The sequence below is a fragment of the Acomys minous genome, assembly GCF_964271855.1.
Source record: "Acomys minous genome assembly, chromosome: 3".
NCBI lineage: Eukaryota > Metazoa > Chordata > Mammalia > Rodentia > Muridae > Acomys > Acomys minous.
Genome location: NC_140485.1, coordinates 9,276,734 through 9,303,083, shown reverse-complemented (window position 1 = coordinate 9,303,083; position 26,350 = coordinate 9,276,734). Strand labels below are relative to the sequence as shown.

The window sequence follows — 26,350 nt, the reverse complement described above, 5'->3', positions numbered from 1 at the left end:
AAGAGGCTGAGGAAAAAGAGCCTCAGGCAGAGAGGCATCCAGTTAGACATTTGAGTTCTAGATGTCAAAATAGAGCGTCTGTTCCAGTGGAACAAATTGGAAGCCAGAATGTCAAGAAAGAAATCACTCATTGTAAAAAGGAAGCTAAGATTCTGGAAAGCAAAGAATTGGGGAAAAGGTCTCAAAGGTCAATGTGATGAATTAGTCTTGATTTTCAACTTGACCAGACTTACAGTCACCATGGAAACATATCTCTGGGTGTGAATCACCATGGAAACATATCTCTGGGTGTCGTTATGAGAGTGTTTTCAGAGATATTTAACTAAAGGGTGAAGCCCCATCCTGAATGTGGGTGGTACCACCCCACAGGCTAGGGTTCTGGACTGAATAAAAAGGAGAAAAGCAGCTGAATATTAGCATTCATCCTTCGCTTCCTGACTATGGACACAGTGTGACCAGTTGTCTCATGGCCCTGCTGTAGAACTTCCCTGCCATGATGTGACCTCAAGCTGTGACTCCAAGTAAAAGCCATCTTTAAGTTGCTTTGTCAGATAGTTTTGTCATAGCAATGAAAAAACCGCAAACGATACAGAAAATGTGTGCCAATGTGTGCGGCCATTGATACGATAAACCTGACTAGGCAGCTAGGGTCTTTTAGAATTGTTTTGTGGGAGGAATGTGGAAGAGTTTAGAAATATGTGCTAGCAGCCCTAGAATGCTATAAACATAGCTTAATGGGCCATTCTGGTGGGACCGGGAAAGACCAGATGCTAAGTGCAGTCTGTTATACATCAGAGAGCACCCATGATATATTTTGGCTTCATTTTGCCCGTGTTCTTAACTTGGGTGACACCGAATTAAAAAACAGTAAGCTAGTTTGTTTGGTTGATGGGATTTTATGTCAGGATAGCATTGAGATGGTGGTATGGCTGTGTCTCAGTGCTCTTATTTAGACAAACAGTGAGAGAGAAAAAAATATGAAAAGGAAGGAGCTTGGTAAGGAAAGGTTTGGGAGCAAAAGATTTGTGAACAGAGGAGGTTTGGACAAAGCATCTGAGAGTATTAAAGAGACTGTTATTGTTAGAAATCTCAGTCTCTTCACTGGGATAATAAAATAGACCTCTGAGGGCAAGTTACCACCCAATAAAGGAGCTAACTTGCAGAAGTAGGAATTCATTTGGAAGGAGAGAGCCTGGGCCACCTCAACAGGTGGATGTGTAGTGTTAAGCTTGACGACCTGAGTTCATTCTACAAGGCCCACATGGTGGAAAGAGGGAACTGATTTCTACACATGTGCTGTGGCACACAATATAAATAAAAACCATAATAAATATTTTGATTAATAAATGAAAGGAGAAAGCTTGAACTGAGAATGTCACTAAAGGGATTCCTTGTTAGAAAACAGCTACCCATGGAAGTGTTCCCCCTGGGGCGGCACACAGAAGCTGCTTGAGTTCCAAGAGGACCAGCCTATATTTCAAACCAGCAGTGGGACTTGGCAGTGTTGTTCATGTGACACTGATTTTGCAGGCAGATGAGATGAAAGTGTAAAGGACTCATGGAGGCTTTTCTAAGGCTAGGGACTGAGGCTGGACAATGTATTGAGGTGCCTCACTGTCCTGCTGCATGGCTTCTTTGCCAATATGGACCTTACCCTTGAACTCTGACCCCAAACAAATGCTTCTTTAGATTGTGTGCACGTTGTCAGACTGATGCGAAAAGTAACTAATAGTCAATAAAGACAAATGACTGGGCAGAAAGAGAACCTGGTATTGAGATGTAGACCCCACTTGAGACCTTCTGTCACCTCAGCTGTTGCTACAAAACCCCATAGCCTACTGGGACGAGAAGGGCACTGCCAGAGGCCAGGGAAAGGAACCTAAAATGGGACATTCCATGTTGGACTCAGTCTAGTGCCAAGAGGTTACAGCAGGCTAGGAAACAAATCTTTGTAGCTGTCTTAAATTCCACGAGCAGGGCTGGCATTATGGATTTCTTATTAGGAAAGTCCAAAGTCATAAAAAGGGATGCTAGCAGCCGAACCCAGGACCAGGGAAGTTGTATCTGGCCAGGGAAGGTTAAGAGCTGGGCTGCAGTTCCCAAAAAGGGGAAAAACAGGAGTTGAAGCATTTCAGACCAGACCATAGGGTCAGTCTTCAAACTCCACACTGCTGCATTCTCCTCAGAAAACTAGGGTTTTAAAAAAGGAATGGATTCTGTGGGTCCTGATGTTTTGTGTAGGACTGGTTGCCACAGTTCTAGGATGCTTCCAACATTACTGTGCCTATTCTAATTTAATCAGTTAATTATGGTGCTGGAAATTAAAACCATCCCCGTTTTTTGTACATGCTAAGCAAGTACTTCACCATTGAGTTACATCAACACCCTTTATTTTGAGGCAAAATCTTACTATCAAAGTGACCCATAGTCACCATCTTCCTGACTCTACCTCGTAATACTGAGATTACATGATGCATGTACCACGTGTCCCCGCTTGGCTGCCTAGTCTTTGTGAAAACAAGGGATCTCTTTTTGTTGGGAGCAGATAGTTGGGTCTTATTTCTTCTATTATTTATTTCAAGCTCCCTTGTTTGCTTTGCCTCTATAGTTTCCGCTCACCAGTTAAAGGCTAGAGGAAGAAGTAACACACACTTATCTCCTGATCTCTCTGTGTCAGGCCCTAGGCTGAGAGATGATATTTAATCCAGGGCATGAAAACAGTGCAGGAACTCAGCAAGGACAAAAACAGTAAGTGCCGAGTGATTATTTGATTGCAAAGTCTTAACTAGGGCCTTAGGGACGGCCACACATTGTGTCCCACCACTGGAGGGAATAGATAGAGCAAATTTATGACTTCCTTTAGATAAAGTAGATGAATGAAAGGCGTGAATGTGGACTGAGATCATGTGCCCGCTGCCAACTAACCTCCCAGGTGTGACCATGGCTACCACATTTAACGATTTTTGATTCTCTGATCCCAGTGTTTGCTTGTTCTTCTTGCTGAGCTCTTAGAACCACTTAGCTAGACAGTTACCGGGGACCTTGGGGATCTGCTTGTCCCCATGCTGTGCTAGGGTGACAGGTGTGAGACACCACCATGCGTGGCTTTTACATAGGTGCTTAGGATTCAAACTCAGGTCCTTGTGCTCACGTGGCAGGCGTTCCATAGACTGCCATCTCTCTAGCCCCCTCCCAGTGCTTTCAGGGGGAGAATGAAGTACCACTCACCTCATCAGACTCATCCGAGAACAAAACAGTGTCATTTACATTAAAGTGTCTTGAAAACTATAAGGTTTATACAGCACCAGGTAGAAAGCAGGCCAAAACACAAACCATTTTGTTTCTCTTGGAATTTCTCATGAACTAGAGTGAAAAGTCACTCAGATCTATAGTTTGCTTTGTGGAAAGAGACCTCAATCTCATACAATCCTCTTGCTTGTTAGGGGTGATCATTTTGGGACTCCTTCAATAGTCACTGAACCCCTTTAAAAGCAAAAGCTGAGGGACAAACTGAGCTTTTCTGTTATTCATATAAGGTTTTAATAATAAGTAGATTTTCAGAGTGTCTATTTCTTCACCTGGAAATGAACTTGCCTAAAGGAACTAGATACTTACTCTGTTTTCTGTTTTTGGCTTTTAGACTCCTGGAGAATCTTGTTGCCCATCTTAAATAACTCATCTCCTTTATCTGTGATACTTTTCTTGGCTTGCTGTTTGACTATATGGAACAAAGGGGGAAACAATATTATTTCTATTTTTAAATTTTGAGAAACAATGTGCTGATGCTGTGTTAGCATTTTTGTTTGAATTGTGCTACTTATTTGTTAAGTATTTGCATTTCAAGCAGACCATTCCTAGCTTGGGAGCCTGGAAAGCAGAGGAAAGATATGTTTCCATTGAAGGAGAGGTTCCCAGCCTAAGAAAATGCTATGGGTGAGAGGTCTTCTGGCACACCTTCGACAGCTGTAGGGTCTTAGACACCATGTTCTTAGCCCTGGCCGTCAATGCCTCCCTTGTCTCTGCCACTAATGTACTTAGATTACTGAGATTCCACAAGGACATGGGCAAGAGATATCTCCAAGACTACCAGGGGCTGAAGAGGCAATAGTCTTGAAAAGTTTTCTGACATTCCTTAAAACCTTGAGACGCTGGGCAAGATACACGAACTATCAATAATAATTTGTCTAGTTTAGGTAGAGATTTGGTATCAGTTTTATGAGACTTAGAAAAATAAAGAAATGATATTTTCTAACACTTATGTAATGCTAAAAAGTTATTTTGAAACACTATCATTTGGTTTTTTATGGAAATATGTTTATTATTTTTTATTGTTAAATATGTATTTTTACATATACATTTATATTATTACACATATATACAATAGACTACCTACAGTGAAAAGAACGATGAAGCAATGAAGAAATATATAAATGTTACATTCTTAGTGTTTTGGCTATTTGTATTTGGCAGCCTTGAGGAAAACATCTCTCTTATCTTGGTGCATCTAAAATTCTGAATGTAAATCAATATTTATAATATCTCATCATTATCAACTTAAAACATCTATCTAGACCCCAAAACATCATAACCCCTAAACAACTAAGCTTAATTGTAAGACTAAACTATCTGGTCTTCAACCCTATCAGAGACTTGAGAAGGAATAAAACTTAGTTAGCTGAGTATACAGGAAGTACAGGTTAGCAGCTTACCAAATGAGAAGATGGCAGAGATGGTTTGCTGCCTGAACAGTCCCCCAAAACTCTCTATAATGTTGGAGCATCTTCTTCAGCCTTCTGGCCCAATATATCTGACAGACATACTTGTGAGGCAGGAACTATTGAGGACTTGCTTACCCTGTATCATTTGGTTTATTGATAAGGTAAACCAATTGGTCAGGGTCCTACTCTCTCCCCTCCCTCCCTCCTCTCCCTCTCCCTCTCCCTCTCCCTCTCCCTCTCTCTCTCTCTCTCTCTCTCTCTCTCTCTCTCTCTCTCTCTCTTCCTACTGTGTGTGTGTGTGTGTGTACGTGTTCTCTCACTCTCTGTCACCAAGTCCATTACACCACACAGTGGAATCTGATTAGGAAAATAGAGCCTGAAGCCTTTTCAAAGGAAAGACATATGGGACTTGAAGCCTCGTTAACAAGATCACAATGAACTTCAAGTGGCTCTTTTTCTTCTCCAAGACAAGATAACAAGAGTTGTCTATTTTAAAAAATAGAAAAAGAAAAACCAAAAAGTGAATTGAAAATTATTTTGATGCTTCAAGTTATTCAATCAATTCAGAAACACCAGACATTTTAGCATCTAATTTCTGCTTTGAGTTACATGTTAACTACACTCATGATTAAAAGGAAAAAGTAATAGGGGAAAACTGACTAATCTGTGTGTGGAATAGCAATTGTTGACATTAGCATGCTTTCAAAGCACGAACATACATTCTGGAAGGTTGACTATCAGGGTGATTTGCCATGGCAGATTCCTCCCCACAGCTGTTACTTTTACTAGTAATTTTTTTTTGCCTTCCCAAACATATTGAAATATATATTTTTGTTACTATAGTAGGATTCAATTTCCAGATAAAGTTATCTTCTTGATGCTTTAATTTTGCTCTTATGATTGGAAAGTTTCCAAGTTTGGGGAAAACACAGTAAGGAAATGATTTCAGGAAGTATTCTGAATTTGATGGGAGGTAGGCTGGACAGACACACAGGGGGGGGGCAGGGGGGGTGGGAACAGAGGGAAGGGCACCAAGATCAACATGGTTCACCAAGTCAACTGTTCACAGTTCTTTGCTTTGTTGTAATAATGACACCTCTGTCCATATACTGTCAACCTTGCCCAATTGCTTGCGCCCGTCATGCATCTGAGGTAATGACACATTCAGACATCTTATAAAAGGACAGCAATGCGTGTGAACCTTATTCTTGGAAAATCATGACCCAGTTCTGGGATTCCTCCCCAGAACACACATACACCTTAATTCCTGAGCAATCCCTCTTCACAATGAGTTTGCTGGTAAGGATGAGTTACTCCAAATCACGGGTGTGTGACTTGAGAGAAGCCCCTAGTCTCTCTTGAGAATATGCTTTTGAAAGAAAGACAGGGGAAAATAAGGAGACATGGGAAGAGAGAAAGAGTCTGGCTGGTGTTTTCAGTAGCTAAAAATCATGAATTAAAGCAGCTGGGCATGGGGGCACACACCTTAAATCCTAGCACTTGGGAGGCAGAGGTGGGTGGATCTCTGAGTTCAGGCCAGCCTGATCTACAGAGTGAGTTCTAGGACAATCAGAGATACACAGAGAAACCCTGTCTTAAAAAACAAACAAACAAACAACAACAACAAAGATTTGAAGTACAATTAACATTTGCTGTGAAGATTGCCTGCATAGAGACAAAATTCCTTTTATATACAGACATTTCAAATAAGAATGTTAAAATAGCAATGAACTGTTTCTAATGCCTGAACACACATGGCCTTCAAACATGACCTTCTTCCTTTCTGAGTCATTTTTCTGGGAATCTAACAAACAAAACTATTAATTTTTGTTCACAGTGAAAACATTCAAGCTTCCCTTGTCACGCTGGTGACCTTGAATTTTACTTTATCAGTTGTAAGCCCATCCAGTGCAGCTCCTGGAGCCAAACTGTGAAAAAGAGCAGGTTCTTTAACTGTAACTTTAGATGCTGCCTTTGATGGCCGTTGTGAATGATGCAAAGACTCTAGTGTGACTCCCTCTGGAGGGGCCATTGTGCCTGATGCAAAGACTCCAGTGTGACTCCCTCTTGAGGGGCCATTGTGCCTGATGCAAAGACTCCAGTGTGACTCCCTCTTGAGGGGCCATTGTGGCTGAGGCAAAGACTTGAGTGTGACTCCCTCTTGAGGGGCCATTGTGCCTGATGCAAAGACTCCAGTGTGACTCCCTCTTGAGGGGCCATTGTGCCTGATGCAAAGACTCCAGTGTGACTCCCTCTTGAGAAGTTCACACTCACTCTCTAGCTGTATCCTCTTCTTTCTCAGAGCCTCCATATCCCTTGCTTAAATCCATGTTGAAATACCTTCTCCATAAACTCCAACTCTGCGTTTCACTGGGTCATGCTTAGGTTCCTTCTGCTATGGAGTCAAGAATCCCAGCCTCACTGGGAAGGAGATCTCTAAAAAGAGCTCAGTCTACTATAGGAAGCTAAGCCACGGAGTTGTATCTCTGGCCTATACCCCACTGATGCTGATGCTTCATACTAATCATCCCCTCCTTTCCTTCCCCTCCTCACCAATTCTTTACTTTGCCTTGTTTTAAACTCTCACAGAGATAATAACCTAAAAGACCGGATAGAGGGCTCTGTTTGATCTTTTAGTCCTTAATACTTCACTCTCTACTTGCGGCAACAGATTTAAAGGCCCCCTCCCGTGAGTTTGGAGTTCTCTGAATGGTCAACCTGTAGGCGCCTGTTCTGCTCTGCTCAAAACCCAGCCTTACTTATGAAAGGTGTTCTAGTTTCATTTTGTTGTTGTGACAAAAAGCACTGTGTCTGCTTAGAGGAGGAAAAGATTTATCTCAGCTTTGAAGTTACAGTCTGTGCTTGAGGGAAGTCAGGAGAGGGACTTGAAGCAGAAAAACCCTGGAGGACTGCTCTCGCTGGCTCACTCCCAGACACATGCTTAGCTCGATTTCTTTTGTTTTAGCTTTTATGTATTTTTATTTTATGTATATAACTGTTTTGCCTATATGGGTGACTATGAACTATGTGTATGTCTAGTGTCTGCAGTAGTCAGAAGAAAGTGTCAGGCCCGGTAAAACAGGAGTTACAGATGGTTGTCAGGCCACTATGTAGGTGCTGGGATTTGAACCTGGGTTCCCTACAAAGACAAGTGCTCTTAACTTATGGATTATCTTTTCAGACTTTTCCTAGGTTTCTTACATATCTAGGACTACCTGTCAAGGGAGTGGTGCCACCCAGAGTGGATTGGTCCTCCTATATCTATTAAGGACATCAAGATACTTCTGACCAGCTGGGCATGGTGACATACACCTTTAACTCCAGCACTCAGGAGGCAGAGGCAGGCAGATCTCTGGGAGTTTGAGGCTGGCCTGGTCTACATAGTTCCAGAACAGCCAGAACACATAGACTCACTCTTTGTCTCTGTCTTTCTGTCTTTTTATCTCTCAAAAAAGATAGTTCCCCACAAACGTGCCCACAGACTTTTCTGATCTACGCAATCTCTCGGCTGAGACTCTCTTCTCAGTTGTCTCTAGTCTCTGTCACACTGACAGTCAAGGCTAACTAGAAGAAAAAGTCCTGGTGATGGGCCTTGCAAATTAAAGAATGAGGAGTAGCTGTTACTAAAGACGAAGCGATGCATGGGCAGCACATGGTGCACCGACATACATGTAGATAAAACTGCTCACACACCAAGTCTAAAATAAAAATTGAAATTAAAAAGAGAGGATTAGGTATACCAGAGGTCTAATTCAAATGGAAGTGAGTATAGGAAATGTTCTCATTAAACTAAATGAATTTTGTATTTCAACATGTGGCAGAAAGTTTTTCTTTTTTTTTTCTTTTTTAACATTTTGTAGATTCGTTTTCTGTATTTCCATTAATCTCTGCCTTAGATGATTAGAGTGTCAACACCCTTCCCCAATGCAACTTCATTAGGAGATGAGGCCTTTGACGAGATGGATGAGTCACCTGGGAAGGTTCCCAATCCAGTATTCCTGGTGCTCTGATAAGAAGAGAAAGAGGCTCCAGGGTGCGCACATACAGAGAAGAGACATGTCACAGCGTGGGGCTTTCAGTGAGGCAGGAACCTCAAGGGCAGCTTCTTCTATCAGAGCCCAAAGTGTTCTGTCCTTTATTATCAGTTTAAATGATGCTGCAAGCTGCACATGCCTTAAGGCATTCCTGTCCACCACTTTAATCTTTTAAACATACGTTCCTTAACCTTGAGCTAAGCACATCTTCAAATATATCTATTATCTTTCTTTCTTAAATTGTGTCTTTAAACTGAGCATGCTTAGGAGTGCACTCACCCCTCTGTGAATATGCACAGTCTCTTTAACAAAGTCTCCACAGTTTTCCTTTCCTGCTTTGCTTTGGAAATGTCTCCTATTACCTCCTAGCCTGCTGCAGGGATAAATCTCTACTATTCATGTCTTACTGATGCTTATTTTGGCTCTGTACGCACCAAAATGCCAGCCCTTTGTGTAGGGTTACAAGGAATTAGTAAAAAAAAAAAAAAAAAAAAAAAAAGACCTAGTATAAGTTGGAAACTTCAAATGAAGCCAAATCTGCCAGCACCTTGGTTTTAGAGTTTGAGTCAACTGAGGTACAAGAAAACAATTATTCCTGTTGTTCAAGACACTTGGTACATGGTATTTTGTTATGTCAGCACTAGGAAACTGAGATGTCTCACCCTATTGCATTGAAAACAAACTGCATCTCCTCACTGTAGGAAGAGACACACCTACATGAGAGCCTGGACTATCTGCCAAAGGTAGGAGGGGCTGCAGTTTTCCATGATCTCTCTAGGTCTCCAGCCTGGAGCTCTGACTCTGTTAAGCAGCTGGATGCCCCAGTCACTCACTTCTACCAGGTTTGCCTTTTGAGATGATAAGTAGGCAGTGTAGCCCTTATACTTCCCTGTGTTTGCCGGTTCCCAGACCCAGGGCACCTTTCCATGGGTGATGAAAACACTGGTAACTTTTGGCTTCTATTGCTGACCCTTCACATGCCAACTTTCCTAACTATGTATGTTCAAGCGCCACATATATGTAGATATTTCCTTTGTAAAGACACTTAAGTGTGCTTGTCTCTCTTGAGATGCCTGTGCCCACTCCTGGCCTGTATCACCTTCATCCTTTGTCTCCCTTCAAAGCTGCATCTTCTCCCAAAATGCTTTGCTCTTCTCTTTCCTTTGCCCTTTGTTACACTCCTCCTTTTTTATGTTTAATCACACTCTAAAATCTAAAGTAAACACACAAAGAAAGAAGGTAATAAATTATTTCACATCTCAAGTTATATTTACATCATCAATTATGTAAAGGGGCATGAAGAACTTAAGGAACTGATGGACAAGCCAGGAGTCTCAGAGTCTGACCACAAGTCAGGTGTATTCACAAAGTGACAGAGACAAAAGCAGAGGATTCGTCCCACAGCAGCAAAGCTGGCTAGCACTGATGGCTCTGTCCTTCTCACCAGTCACAGCTGCATTTACTGTTCACATCAGCCTCTCATTTCCAGGAGTTACATCAGGAAAGCTCTGCACATTCGTCCTTAATGTGTGCCAAGAAGATAGGATATTGTCAAAGGAGGGAGAGTAATGATCTGTTACTAAAAATAGCATTGCATCCAAGAAAGAATGACTCGGCACAGGGCAAGCAGATAAAGATGCGATTAATTAAAAATCAAAACAAAACAGAACACTTGAGTAAGAGCAATGCTACTGCAATAATATACCTGATTATTTCCTGTTCGTGGTCATCAAACTCCAGACCTCCAGGGGTACTGGATGAAGTGGTGGACAGTGTTAACTGTGGGGAAAAAATAACTTCCTTCTCTTCAAGCATCTATGAAAGTATGACTTGAAATCAGGATTATGGCTTGAGATATCATTCACTATCAAAAACTCTTAATTTAGCTAAAAGAAATATACTTTGTAAAATAAATAAGAATCAAACCAAGATATGGTAGCAGGTGTTAACACTCATAAAGTTGGTACTAGGCAGTTCTTGGTGCTGATGCTTTCTAATTTTTTCCACTGACCATAAGAAGGATTATTATTCTTCTCATTTTAGTGCTAAGATGATGTGGAAACAGAGAATGTGACCAAGGTTGCTCAGCTGGTACTCAGTAGATGACGACTCAGTTCTAGGCAGTGTGATTCAAGTCTGTGCTTATGGAGCTGCTACTTGTTTTTGTTTTTAAATTTAAATTAAAAAAATGTATTCACTTTACATTCTGATCGTAGCCCCTTTCCTCATCTCTTCCTGGTCCTACCTTCCCTTCCTCTCCCCCCCCCCCCATCTCCTTTCCCTAGTCCTTAGAAAGGGGGAGCCCTTTTCTCCTACCAACTGACCCCAGCCTATCAAGTCTCACCAGGACTGCAGTCATCCTCTTCCTCTGTGGCCTGGCAAGGCTGCCCCGCTAGCCCACTAGGGGGAAGTGATCAAAGAGCAGGCAACAGAGTCCATTGCAGGAACAGCCCCTGCTCCCCTTACCAGGGAACCCCTATGGAGACTGAGGTGCCTATTGGCTACATCTGAGCAGGGGGCCTAGGTCCTGTCCATTCATACATGGTCTTTGGTGCATCAGTCTCCTCAGCCGCCCACACCCCCACCCCCATCCAGATTTGTTGGCTCTGTTGGTCTTCTTGTGGAGCTCCTGTCTCCTCTGGTCCTTCTATCTCTGTACCCCCCCACCCCGCCCCCTCCCCTTCCATAAGACTCCCAGTGCTGTACCCAAAGTTTGGCTGGGAATCTCAGCATCTGTTTTGATTGCCTGCTGGGTGGAGTCTTTCAGAGGACGTCTTTAAAAGACAAACATTTTGGAACATCATGGGCCCCATTTCTAGGCAACTATAACAGGAGGGGCTTTAGACTGAATTAACCATCACTTTGCCAGAATGGTATAAATTCATTTACATCTAAGCGTGTTTGTTGACTTGGAAAGGTCTCCCAGCCAAAAGTAGGGGAGACAGTAAGGTGTGCACGTTGAGTTCTCTGAGAAGCAGACGTTAAGAGTCGTGTTTCAGAAGTGCCTTTGGGTGGCTGAATCTTGCCTAGTTCTTCCTCGCAAAATCAAGCCCATGAGATCCCCAGCATAGAAGCTTGAAATGAACCATCTGGCGGAGGGGAACTTAGAATCCTGACCAAGCTCCCCTAACTTGGATGTTTCCTTCCTGCGCTTCCCCCAAGATGCAGGGTTGATTCAGCTCCTTCCAGACAGACGCGAGCGAGCTCTAGTCCACAACGCTTCAATGTGAGACACACATAGCCTTTGAGGCTGATCCTTCAAGATCAAGAGAGCAGAGAGGTCTTTCTAGTGAACGGTCCAAGAGAGCCGGTCAGTCTTCACTCCCAACCTCTCCCCACTGTGAAGTGTCCTTGGACCCTCATCTGGGAAGAAGTTGGGTTGGGCCGAGGAAGATCCTGAAACAGGTTTGATATAATATTTGGCAGGCACCCCGAAGGCTATTTGCAAACTGCAGCCTCAGCAACTGAGAATGCGTCCCTCATTAAAGGGTGTTTGTCTGGCACTTGTCAGTGTCTGTTGCAAATATTCAAAAAGTCAATGAAATGGAATGCAAATGATAAATGTAGCCTAGCTGGTTTAGATTGCAGAAGAGAGAAACAGGGATGTCCTATCCGGTTTTACGTAAATTGCATAATAGCCTCCTGCAACCAAGGACATGGCAGTGGCTGAGTAAGATAACCAAACTGAATGCTGACTAATCCCTTGGGAGGCGGGAAAGGACACAAGAGCCTGCAGGAGCAGGTGCCACTACTCCAGCATGCAGACTGGCTATCGATTTGCCCTGCTGGTGATTTAATAAGGATAATTACTTTTTTAGACTTAATTTGATCTCAGAAGAAAGAGTTAGCTATTGAAGTCACAGTGTTGAGGTACTCTGAGGGAAAATGTTTGAGACACTTTCAAAAAGGTAGTGGCCGCGAGAGTATCATGTTCAACTATAAATTATCCCTCGTGTGCTCCAGAGGTCTAAGGCTTTCTTCCTTCTGAGTATCACCTATAATAGAGCATACAGCAAAGAAAATTCTGAACTTGAACTCAGTTCTGAGACCATGTTCTAACTCTGCAAAGAGACAAGTTCACTCAACTTAATTCTTCAAGTATTTTTTCCACTCTTAAGTGTATGGCGGCTACTGTACCAGGATGTGTCTTGCTTGTAAGTTATGGGGATACAATTACTCTTTGTTGTATTTTAGAAATTCTGCCTTAAGGAACCATTGGCGAGACTGAAAATGAGTCACTGCTGTTTTCAAAGTGTGGAAAACCATATGCATATTCTAGAGAATTCAGCTTGATGTTAATTGTTTTCCGTTGCTTGAATAGAAACATTTTGAGACTAGCTAGGCTAAGTTTTGTTTCTCTTTTTTGATGTACTCAGAGCTCTGGGGAATAGCACTTATTCAGAACACCTATATCTCATTGTGGAGATGGTATCCTGTGCACAGATGTGTTAAAGTGGAGACTGAATAGGATCAGAAGCCAACGAGGTTTACAGTGAGCCTGCAATCGTGTCTAACACCCATGTTATTACTTCATTTCCACAGCTTGTGAAGCTCAAAGTGATCTTGCCTCCATGGCGTCCTCTTCCTTAACTCCTGATGCCCCAAGTACTTACTGTTCTTATGCTGTATACTTATGTAGGGAACACGAAGTCATAAGGGCCAGTTTAGACAATGTGGTGCCGTTACAGACATGTGGTATAGGCCACTGAGGCTAATGACAGACACAGGAGGGATGGGACATACGTTATCACAAAGTGGCTGACATCAAATAGGATCCCCAAATCTAACAGTGTTGTAATCTGTTATATAACTATTACTGGAAGAGTGTAACTTTAGTGTGAAGTTTATATACGTTTTGTCAGCAGCCAGAGAATCTGCACATTCATCAGCCTGCTTACATGTGTCAGTCTGTAGGCCTATATCTCCTATACGTCAGCATGCTTCTCCCTCTCTCTCTCTCTCTCTCTCCTCTCTCTCTCTCTCTCTCTCTCTCTCTCTCTCTCTCTCTCTCTCTCTCTCTCTCTCTCTCTGTGTGTGTGTGTGTCTGTACCTGGTGTTCCATGTGCTGGCTTTCCCCCTAAGTGGGTAAGCATGTTTTATCTGTCTATGCTACTTGTAATCCCTCAGTCTCCCAGTCTCCAGTGACCTTTCTCCTTTCCTGGCATCACCTTGCATCCACTGTCTCACAGGGAAATGCAACATCTTTTTGAGTTGTTCTAAAAGAATATTCTGCTGGGCACTGGTGGCACACGCCTTTATTCTCAGCACTTGGGAGGCAGAGGCAAGTGGATCACTGTGAGTTCAAGGCCAGCCTGGACTGCAAAGCGAGTCCAGGATAACCAAGGCTACACAGAGAAACCCTGTCTTGAAAAACCAAAACAAAACAAAAAGAATATTTCCCTTATGAAGCAAGTCTGAGAGCTTCAGACTTAATATTTCATAAAATAGAAAGAGAAGCCTTTACATTCCGAGGATTGAAATAGCTTCTTTAGGAGTCATCTTAGGCATGGATGATTTAAAAACATGACTTGAGATCTCCCAAGTTTGGGATTTAATGGCATCATCACCTTCCTGGATCCTGATATTTCCCCATGTTTTTCTTCGTAACTCTTTGTATCTTTTCACAAGGAGAGAGAGCTTGGAAGCTGGCTATGACATCATATGACCATCACTCAGGAGGTAGAGGCAGGAGAAGGGAAGGGTCAAGATCACTCTCATCCTTGCTACATAGGAAGATGTTCTAGAGAAAAAAAAAAAAGGAAGATGTTCTAGGCCAGCCTGGCATACCTGAGACCATACCAAAACAGACAAAGTCTCATAAGCATGGCTGGGCTGCCTAAATGTGAATCAAACAAGGGTGGCACCAACAGACCTTCTAACACGAAAGGGGGAAAGTATGAGGCCTCCACCTTACACAAAGAGCTGCAGGCAACTAAGGAGGGCTGAGAGCAGGAGAAACTGCCTTCCCCAGGGAACAGCACACCTATTGCTTACCTAATAGCAACTGGTCAGCCCTGAAAACATACATACATGTAACATACAGACTGAGCTGGTTGTATTTATATACCACACACACACAAAACAACAACAACAACAACAACAACAACAACAACAACAACAACAACAGCAACAACTGAATGGAAAAAAAAAGAGGTCATGAACTTGAAAGAGAAGCGTTGGAGGGAGGAGAGGAAAGAGAATTGATACTATAATTTCAAAAAGTAAAACCACAGACAACCCAGAAGTAAACAAGGGAAACTTCCTAATCCTCTCTCCCTGGGACTGCAGGGAACTATCTTTCCTTGCAGGGTTGACATCAGCTGATACCAGATGCCTGTGTGGGGTGGGAGGGATATCAGGAGCAGATGTTTGCCCACTTTCTATTTGTTGACTTTTGTTATGGCAGCTTCCCAATCAAAGACAGGTGTGCCATTCAACATACTTCAGTAAATAAAAGTTTCTTAACTTCATCACGTTCAGAATTCTATCTGGCTCACTGGGTAAATATTATTCTGGAGATGTATAGTGTATTACTGGGAGTTTTGGGCTCTAAATTTGGACTCATCTCATCGACTTCTGTAACAAGAGATTGGGTGAAAGATTAAAAATCAGTGAGTTATTACTAATGTAATAAAGACTGTAATTTTGTAGTCTAAAATGATCACAGTAAATTCTGTTTTGTTGTCATGTTTTGTTTTTATGTTATTTTGTTTTGTTGGTGGGTTTGGAGATGGAACCCAGACCCTTGAGCAGCAAGGACCTGTCTTACTAAGCTACACTGTGCCTTACAGTAAAATTTAATAGGCATAAACCTTACATTTAATTCTTTAGTGTATGTGTCCTTGTATGTCCACACGTAGTAACATGGATCTATAGAGAACCCAGGACTACTTGTAGGAGCCTGTTCTCTTCTTTCCCCACGTGGGTTCCTGGGCTTGATCTCAGGTCGATAGTGCCTCTACCCAAGGAGCCATCTCACTGACCCAACTCTTAAAGTTAAATCCAACAACTTTATGGGGGATGAAGGTATGGCCTGGTGGTGGAGCACTGCTTGAAAGGCTTTGTGATTAATCTTCAGCATTGGAAACAAGAAACAGTGAATAGATAAGGAGGAGGAGCTACATGGCTCGATGGTTAATTAATGGACCACCTTGTCTTGGCAACCGTCCTCAGCTATGCAAACAGTACCCTAGTTGTTTCTGTGAAGGCGTTTTGTAGGCGTGGTTAAAACCCATAATCAAGGCTTATCCTAGCTAACCTGGGTTGGCCTGGTTTGAGACATTTTGGCACCTCAAGCACGTGAGACCAAGGCTTTCATAATGAAGACCAAAAACATGCTGGAGAGATGGTTCAAGGGTTCAGACTGTAGACTGCCCTTAACCTCTGCCCCAGTTTAGTTCCCAGGACCCACACCAGGTAGGTCATAAACACCTATACCTCCAGCTCCAGGGAACCCAGTGTGTTCCTGGTATCTGTGGGCACCTGCACTCAGACACATAAATACTTAATTTTAAGATATTAAAAAGTATTTCAAAAGGAAAGAAAAACAAAAACATCACCAAAACAATAACTGCAAACAAACACACACTAAAAAAATAAAGAAACCACTGGACTAGGCCAAGTGTGTCAGACTTGGACTCTATGTGTCCCTGGATAGCTGTGAATGCAACCTGACACATTTGTGGATGGCAATGTCGTATTACAATGTCAGAAGGCTAAACGCCCCTGCTAGACAATAGCTTCTGTTTCTGTCTAAAGACTCAAGTCTGCTTTTTCTGGCAGCCTCCTCTGTAAGTTTTGGGCTTACCCGGCTAGCCCCCATTGCCATGTGAAGTAACTCCTCACAATAAATCCTCTCATACTTGTCTGTAATCACCTACTGGCATTTTTCCTTGTTGATGCCTAACAATGTATTGCTTAGTCCTTTCTGATGTATACTTTAGTCTCTCCTTTCCCTTTTCCTTTTCATCCTTTTGCTCCCCCTTTCTTTTTTTCCTCCTCTTCCCTTCAGACAGAATTTCTATATACTGGTTTACCTGATCTTCCCGCCTCAGCCTCCTGAGGTCTTGGATGACAAGTATGGACCACTTGGGCCACCATAGCTAGCTTGGCTTAAGCTTTCACTTTGCTATAAATATATACAAATACGTCATGTCTCATCATTGTGTTCTTGTGTCAGAAACAGCAATAGTGTGTTCTGTTGGATGCGGGATACCACTGTTATTAAATCCAACTCTACTCTCCGTTAATTTACACTGAGTGACAGCAGTTGGTGAAAGGACTAAGATTATTGTGTGTTCCAAGTAAGTCAAGGACTTTATAAGAAAGGGGTGTGTAAAAGGATAACAAAGACATTCTATGACCCAGGGACTCATCTCATATATGTGGATATGTCATCTTCCAGAAATATCAACCAAAGACGTGAGACAAGAAGACTGCTGGTATTCTGTCTGTAAGATTCTGCCATTTCATTTTTAATTTGTCGTTTGCCAATGAAAGTCTTCATCTTCCTAGCGCATGGTGTGTGATCTGTCTGCCTGAAAAGCCAGTGTGCTGGATGCTTCCCTAGCTGCCTTTCACGTGAACTCCTTTCTAGAGCTCCTAGATAGGTTAGATCAAAAGGCAACCGTAGGGAATACAAAGAGTAGGCAGGAGCGAGATAAGTGCATTTGCTTCTTGGCTTGTCAGTCTGTGTCTCTGTGGCCTGGCTTTGTCTCTTGACCTATGGTTTTGCCTCTGTTGCTGGTCTGTCAGAGCTTTGTGCTTTCACTGCATGCTGTTTAAACCTTTAGGAAAGGCTCCTGTTTTACATTTCTGACTCTGTTGAGAGGTGCCATTTGTTTCCTGTCAAAGCAAATGCACTGGCATTTTCAGGTTCTATCTAGAACCATCTCTTAGCTGAGCAGCAAAACAGACTTTTGTGGGTAAGTATGGGGCCAAATGCTTTTGACATATTAAGATTTCGAGAACTTAAATGTTTTAGTTAAAGCAAGGAGCTGAGTCTGGGGTCAATCACAAACCTTCCAGCCTCTAAATGGACATCTCCTTCTGGAATCTACTCTTCTGTCTCTGCCTATTGCTGTTATTAGCGGTGATTGCTTTCTGTATTTACTTCAAGAAGATGGGTAAATTTCTCATTTGTTCAAATCTCATGAAGGGATATTGTGGCTTTTCATGTGCACTTGGCAGGAATTTGAACAGATGCCAGAGTTGAAGGTCTGCACACATTCTGGTGGTCTGGGGGACAGCAGCATATTTTTCTGGAATCAAGTTTGACTACTCAATATATGAATCTTGAAGTCTTTTGCATATGGTGGTATAAAAGTGTTTTTCATTATTTACTCTCCTTTAGCTTTTTGTTTTGTTTTTGTTTTTGTTTCTTGAAAAAGGGTTTCTCTGTGTAGCCTTGCCTGCCCTGGACTTGTGTTGTAGACCAGGCTGGCCTCACTGTGGAACTCACAGTGATCCACCTGCCTCCTGAGTGCTGGGATTAAAGGCGTGCGCCACTACGCCTGGCTTGCTCTCCTTTGGAACTTTCAACTGAACTTGGCGCTTAGCAAATTGCAACATGTTTCTCAGATAGTTCTGTAATTGATCCCCCAAATCATTTGCAAAGCATGCGATCAAAAAAGTTCTTTTGAGAAAGTATTTGGCTTCATAGTCCAGGCTGGCCTCAAACTTGCAACCCCTCTGCTAAGGCTCCCAAGTGCCAGATTACAGGCATGTGCCTCTGTACCTGGCAAAAGTTCTTGCCGTTGTCAGCCATCTTTCATGAGAAGTGCATAGCACAGTGTTGGAGAGCTAGAGACCTTCATCACTCGGCCATTCAGTTGAAATTTCAGTTTCCCTATGAAACGCCTTTGTGATGTTAAACTGGGATGGCATTCATTGTCAGGCTGACAGGATCAAGACTCACTTAGCCTCTGGGCGTGCCCATGGGACACCATCTAGAGTAAGTTACTTGAGGAGGAGGACCCAGCCTGAGTATGGGCCATGCTGTTTCTTGGGCTTTGGGGTCTTTGACGCCACAAGAAGGAAGAAGGCAGCAGAACACAAGCATCATTGCCCTCTGCTTCCTCACTGTGGATGCAGGGTCACCAGCTGCCCCAAGCTCCTGTTGCTTCGCTTTCCCATCATGATGGATGGTACCCTTAAACTGTGAGCTGAAACAAGCCCCCTCTTCCTTAAATTGGCTTTGCCGTGGCACTTCATCACATCCCTTGTACACTTACAAAAAGCCGCTTGGGGGGCAGGGGAGGGCTGGGGAGATGGCTCAACAGATGAAGCTTATGCTGTTTAAATTTGAGGACAAAAGCGTGGATCCCCAGAGCCCATGTGACTGGGGGATGGATGTAACAGCCCACTACAATTCCAGTGCTTTCAAGATGGACACAGCAGATCCCCCAGGGCAAGCTGGCTAGGCACACTAGTCATATTGGTGAGTACGCACACACCCATGCATGCACACGCATATACACACATGTAAGAAAAAAATCCAGTAGTTTGTATATTTGTGCCAGTTGTACTCTCATTATAACTATAGAATTTAATAGAACAGTATATAAATGGATGAAATCAAAGTACAAAAAGAATATATGAATGGAAAATAATTTAAATGCTGTGGGAAATTTTGATAACGGAGTACACCACTAAAAATTACCCAATTTAATTATAATGGGGAATCTTAAGAGAATAAGGTTGGGGAATTCTGCAGATTTCTAGAAAAATTCTGAATAAGTTACAGTGATTGCCGGCTCACAGACTTTGGCTTGTGGGACTTGCAGAGATTAGGGAGCCTATAGGGGTCTGACCTAGGTCCTCTGCATATAAGTTATGGCTGAGTAACTTCATGTTCTTGTGGGATTCCTAAAAGTAGAAGCAGGATCTGTCTCACTCTTTTACCTGCTTTTAGGACACTATTCCTCCTCAGGGTGGCCTTGTCCAGTCTTCATGTGATGGTGTGTGCCTGGTCTTATGTCGCTTGTTATGCTGTGTTTGGCTGATGCCCTGGGATGCTTGCTCTTGTCTAAGGGCAGGTGAGGGTTGGGTCTGGGGGAGAGAGAAAGTGGGGGACAGAGACTTGGGGGAAGGGAGGTAAGGCAACTGCATCTGGGATGTAATTTATAATAATTATAAATTATATATGGATATATATCATTATTGTTTTTAAATTACCAGTATTATTAGTATGTCCAACTAGCAATCAATCAAGACACAGACACTAGCTATATTTTAAAATAGCCTTAAGTAACCTGGGGCAGGGCAGACATTAATCCTCTTAACTACTTCCCATAGTGGGGCATCCCATGCTATCTGCTTCTAATAACTTCTATCAAGCTACCTCCCATCCATAATCCCAAATACTTGCTAATGTTCTTCATCTGGGCCGGATTCTCCATCCATGCCGGCCATGGGCTTCTCCTCCATCTAACCCATGGCAGCCTTCCTCTCTTCCCTTTAGGTCTTTTTTTTTTTCCTTCTTCTTTTCAGGATTTCTCTCCTCTCTGTCTCTGTCTCTGTCTGTCTGTCTGTCTGTCTGTCTGTCTGTCTGTCTGTCTGTCTCTCTCTCTCTCTCTCTCTCTCTCTCTGCCCCACCTATCTCCTCTGCCCTGCCCAGGTGGGATGGCTTTTTATTAATCAAAGGGTGGGGTCGCAGAGATAGCAAGCAGTAAATAGCATCAAAATACATTATACCATCCCCCCAACATGTATTATAATGACTACAACTTGGCACGATAGAGACTAAGACTTCAGGGGGAAAACCTTTGTTTTTGTTTGTCTGCTTTTAGCTTCTGCCTGGCAAGTTCAGTTTCCTTGTTTGTGAGTTCATCCACACTGTTGCCTCTACCTTCTATGATCCTTCATCAGCATCCGAACCCAGCTTCTTCAGCCTTTGTTCTAGTTAGGGTGACTATCGCTGTAATGAAACACCATGACCAAAGCAGCTTGGAGAGAAAAGGGGTTCATTTGGCCTGTGCTTCCATAGCACAATTCATTATCAGAGGAAGCCAGGACAGGAACTCACACTCACACACAGCAGGAACCTCAAAGCAGGGTACAAAGGCCATGGAGGAATGCTGCTTACTGCAGTGCTACCCGCGCCTCGAGAGCAAGCCTCCTTCCTTATAGAATCCAGGAGCATGGCACAACCAGGAATTATATAAATGTCACATTCTTAGTGTTTTGGCTATTCATATTTGACAGCCTTGAAGAAAACATCTTCCCTGTCTTGGTGCATCTAAAATTCTCAATGTAAATCAATCTCCATCACATCTTGTCATTATCAACTGAAAACATCTATTTAGACCTAAAAACATCTTAACCCCTAAACAACTAAGCTTCATTTTAAAACCAAGCTACCTGGGTTCTTCTTGCTATAGGTAGTTTATTGTACATATGTGTAATAATATAAATGTATATGTAAAAAATAAAAAAATGTTTAATTAAAAAAAAAAAAAAGAAGAATCCTGGACCTCCAGCCCAGGGATGGCACCATCTGCAATAGGTTAGGAACTCCCCCACCAATCAGTAATCAGTAAGAAGCCCTGCAGGCTTGCCTACAGATCAATCTTAATGGAAGAATTTTCTTAAGTTTCCCTCCACTCAGATGACTTTAACTTGTGTCAAGTTGACCTAAAACTACCAAGCATGACCTTTCAATGTAGACTGAAGAGCAAAGTTTCTCTAGAACTCCTCCAGGCCTTCAGAGCCATTGATCCTACTGGGGCATTCAGCTGCACTGTTGAGGAGTCACAAGTTCCCAGCCTGTCAGGGCAAAGACAGCCATTGCTGCATCCCCAGACAATAGGTGTGAGCCAACCTAATAAATATATTTTTTAATATATATTCATCGTATTGCCTCTGTTCCTGTAGCGAGCTTGACTAACACAGCGACTCCATGTGTTGTTGGCAGAGCTCACGTGCAGTGGGATGAGCATGGTTTATATTAGGAAGGCCAATGCACGGCAAGTGAAAGGTGGACTATAATTCTCCATTAAAAAACCAACAGGTAAATATTACAATGAGCATGGCATATTTTTAAAAAATTTGAATATGTATCCATTTTTATAGTATCACCAAAAAATGATATTCTCCCTCCTCAATATTAGCTCCCAAGCATCTATTTAAAGAAATAAAAACATGTTAACAGAATAGAAAGTCATGCACATCTATTATGTGAAAGTATGCGCTGGGCTTCGATAAAATGTTGGAAATAATCTTTAAACTTTATGCTTGAGTGTCAACATGAAGTTGGGTAGGGGGCACATTTTGGGAAGAATCTGGTTCCAGAGGGAGTGGGATAGGGACAATAGAGGGGACTCTGGGGTAAATAGGACCCGGATCCCGTAGACATATATATGACATTATTAAAGAATAAAAAATAAAAACGATTGAACACCACATAAATTCTGCACACAGACTCTATGGAGATCACATTTTCTAGAATCTTCTTTTATGTTAAAGAGTCTAACTATGAAGCATGTGAGCTTTTGTTAGGGAGACTTAGGTTACCAGCATAGAACAAAAGGGACATTATGATCATTTTGGTTTCTTTAGCAGAAGAGGTTTCTGTTAGCAGAGTAACTGATAAGGACTCTATAATTTTGGAGATTTTCTTCCATGAGACATACTTATCAATATTGCCTGTTATCATTATTCCAAATTCTGAGTTAAAGCCCCAAAGCAGAAGCTGACAGAACAGAACACTGTTGTGTATATAAATATTTATAAGCATACCCTGTGTTGTCTCAGGCAGCCCTAAAATGTGACCTCGGCTTAGTCAGACGTTTCAGAGTGACACGAGGGAGAGCGCTCTACTTACAATAGTCTTGGTTTCTCTTCAGGAGATCCTGATTTTGAATTTCTTTTATTTTTAACTTAGGTTGATGCTTCTTTTTTCCTAAGGGATTTTCTCTTTTATTGGTTATTTTACTTGATTTTCCTTGTTCCAGTAGATGCGATAAAAACTGCTTGACTTTGCTCACTGATACCTACAAAGAAAAGGATTTGGGTTCGTTTCATTCATGTGTGGCTTTTTAAAAATGAAACAAGAAAGTCGAAAATTTTCCCATTTCTCAACCAAATACATGTTTAGTGCAATTACCTTAATTCTGGCATCTTAACATCAAAATGACATAGGGCTTACTGAGCTTAGAGAACCCACATTGTATGAAAGAAGCCCTTTCAAATCTGCTACATTATTATCTGAGCCATGGAGCCAAACGCTGAAAGCTAAATGCCAGAAAGTAGAGGAAGAATTTAACCAATTTACTCTTCCATGCTACGTTGTCATGGCGATATCAATTATGTGAGCTGAAATAAGTGGCGATGATTCTGCCTCACACGTTACACCAAATATGTAATGAACTGTCACAACCTTTAAAAATTAAAAAAAAAATCTTTCCCTGGCATATTTTCTAGAAATTATCTAATTAACCTATTTGAATTAAGGTTGTAAGTTTTTGAGTGTGTGTACGTGAGGTTTGTTTTGAGTTGTATAATAAAGATTCTTAAAAAAAAAAAGATTCTAAAAAAGAATTTAAAAGGCTTATGAAGAAAATTTATTTACTTTTTCTGGATAAATTACCTGAGAAAGTTATAAACGTCTTTTATCAGTTAGTACCTTGCTACAAAGGGTCAAATTTTTGTTTGATTTTTACCTCCTCTGTTGCTGAAGTTTTAAACTGTTTTCTGAGACGCTTTACCCCAGGGCAAGCAGGGGCAAGTCTCCATGCGAAAGGTTCCCCAACCCCAATGTAATTTTTAAAAAATATTTTTTTATAGATTTTATACAATGCACCCCAATCACACTTGCTTCCCATTCCCCCCAGGGCCACCCTCCTACCCTGGACCTCCCTCCCAAAACAACAAACACAAAAAAGCTGCACTAAGTCCAGTTTTTATTGTCCATATACTCATTGGAGCATGATCAAATTCCCAGTGGCGGCCCCTTAAAGAAAACTTACTTATTCCTGTTGGTCCCCCTAGCCCGCCTGGCCCCATCCCTGCCAGGAGTCATCAACTATGAAGAGCTACAGTTCAGCATCTTTATCACAGTTTCTGAGGGCTCTCTTCAAAAGTCTCCTGGCTGGACTGTTTTCCTTTCCATCTGTCTGTCTTTTTGTGGTGGTGGGAGGGGCCGGGGGAGGCGGCAGGGAGATTGTCACATAAGTGTGTCTCATTCTCAATTATGACTCTGCCGTCACCCATACCACTGCAAACGAAGATTCCTTGCTTATAGTAGCCGGCAGCAGCTCAGATCACGGACATCAACTTGGTCCCCTGTGGCAGCGTGGATCGCGGACATCTACATCGCTTTCAGTGGCAGCACAGACCACTGACATCTATGAGGCCTCCAGTGGCAACATGGACCACAGACATCAACAGAGCCTCTAACAGCACAGACCACAGAAATCACTCAGGGAGATTTAATACAGAAAACGAACTATTCTTCATCTTGGGTATCTTACTGTTGCTCGGAGGCAGCAGGTCTAGGCACAAAAGCTTTTTTTTTTAAAGACAGCTTGGTTGGACTGAGGATTAGCTCAGTTGGTAGAGTGCTTACCTAGCTTGCTCAAAGCCCTAGGTGTGATGCCCAGCTCCACACTAAATGGGGCATTATGTTGTGGACCTATAATCCCAGCAGGATAATACAAAGTTCAAGATCATCACCTACTACAGAGTGAGTTTGAGGCAAGGGTAGGCTATGTGAGACCTTGTCCCCAGACACAAACAACACCCTCAGCTTTATTGACATACAATTAACTTAACATAACTTAACCACATAATGTATCCGAGTCATCTTTAAAATGTATTCACAAAACACTTGCAGCAGTTTTAGAACATTTTATCACCTCAAGAGGAAACCGCAAATTCTTTAGCTGTCACCATCTTATTTTCAAATCTTCCCTATTGTTCACCTTTACTATTAATCTATGTTCTGTCCCTGTAGCTTGCGTATTTTGACTCTTCATGTGCACATTATCATAGTGTGATTTTTTCTTTGTTATGCGACTAGCTGTTTCCTTGCAGGATGACTCTTTTTAAAGCTAATCTTCATTGTAGCTTACATCAGCATTTCATTTCTCTTTATGGCCAAATAACAAATCACATACGGCTATATTAAAAGTTTCTACTTCTGTGATAAAATATCCTGACCTAAGTAAGAAAGGAAGGGACAGTTCATTTTGGCTTTTAGTGTCAGGGTGTAGTTGGTCATGTCAGGAAAGTCACGGTGGCAGGAGTCCCAGTCAGGGAGCAGAGGGAGATGAATGCTTGTGCTCTGTTCCTTTTTTCTTTTTTTTTGTACAGCCTGAGGATCCAGCGTATAGGACGGTGCTGGCCCTGTTTAGTAGCTATGTGTCTACTGCTGTGATAAAACCCCATGACTAAGGCAACCATGAGAAGGAAGGCTTTATCTGGGCTAACTGTTCCCAAGGGATGAGCATCTGTCACAGTGGGCCAGCTTGGCAGCAAGCAGCAGGTACAGTGGCTGGAGCGTGTCACAGCCCATGGGGGATAGTCTCATTGTAACCCCACCATCCCGATCTGAACCACCACTCCCTATTTAATCTCATTTAGAAATGCCTGTGAGACGTACTGAGAGGCTAAGCACACCCCTCTCAGATGTGCCCTGAGGCTTGTCTACTGGGTGAGTGTGGATCCTGTAAGTTGGCAGTCAGCACAAAGCCACATTGTATTTTCCCATTCATCCAATGATAGAGTCTGAGTTGTTCTCACCTTTGGGATGTTATCAGTAGTGCTGTTATCTATGCACAATATCTGAGGGCATGTAAGGACTCTAAATGTGAGGGTTTTGTTTGTTTGTTTGTTTTGTTCTTTTGCTTTACTGTAGGAAAGATAGATTTAGCAAATAGAGATACAGTACCCAGTTAAATTTGAAATTCACATAAGTTAGACTTGAGGGTTTGAGGGCTTTTTATTTTTTTCAGTATATCCCAAATATTGGACATAAACCACAATATTTAACATCTTAAAACCAACAGGGCCATGTTTAGGTCAATGGCAATTCTACTGCATGCTATAATTCAGGGACCCAGGCACACAGGTGCTCTGTCAGCTTCTGTGGTCTTCAGGGTTTCCCTAAGCTCCAGTATCCAGCAGACAGAAAGGGACAGAGCAGAGCAACTCAGACGCACAAAGGGCTATTGTTTGCTGCATTTGGTTTGCTCTCTCCTCTCTCCTCTCTCTCTCTCCCTCCCTCCCTCCCTCCCTCCCTCTCTCCCTCCCTCTCTCTCTCTCTCCCACCCCCTTAACAGGTCAGACCTGAAGGTAATCCATAGTGCTTTTAGCCAGTTTCTATTCAATAAAAATGTAAGGGGTTAGGAAGAGTTATCTTGGTACGTGGCCCCAGAACAGCTACCCTGGCATCATAGGAGTTTGTAAGGAGTACTGATTCTTGGCTCCACCTTAGAGCTAAGGAGGCAGAAAGTCGCGTTAGCCCTCTGTGTTGTAATGCATCTTCCATAGGAGTCTATTGCCTACTACATGTTCAGAGACCCTATGCTGGGTGGCGGTGGAAGAAGGTTGAAAGGCAATGAAAGTGAAAGCAAAGCGTGTGACTGAGGTAACATGGGA

At 42.4% G+C, this 26,350-nt stretch overlaps 1 protein-coding gene across 4 annotated transcripts in view; it reads right to left on the bottom strand.

The window, feature by feature from the left end:
• The window catches only part of SEL1L2 (SEL1L2 adaptor subunit of SYVN1 ubiquitin ligase), a 121,584-nt gene that overhangs the window by 47,246 nt on the left and 47,988 nt on the right, over positions 1–26,350 (bottom strand). For 3 of the 4 annotated variants that reach the window (XR_014777771.1, XM_084774935.1, XM_084774936.1), the window contains exons 3-4: positions 22,575–22,743; positions 3,616–3,718 (exon numbers count right to left, since the gene is read on the bottom strand). Coding sequence is in view for 3 of the 4 variants with exons in the window: in XM_084774935.1 (XP_084631061.1) it covers positions 3,616–3,718; positions 22,575–22,743 (272 nt within the window). In the remaining variant the exon portion in view is untranslated. Of the gene's footprint in view, positions 1–3,615; positions 3,719–4,103; positions 4,108–22,574; positions 22,744–26,350 lie in introns of those variants that run through there. The other variant, XM_084774937.1, reaches the window with a different exon arrangement.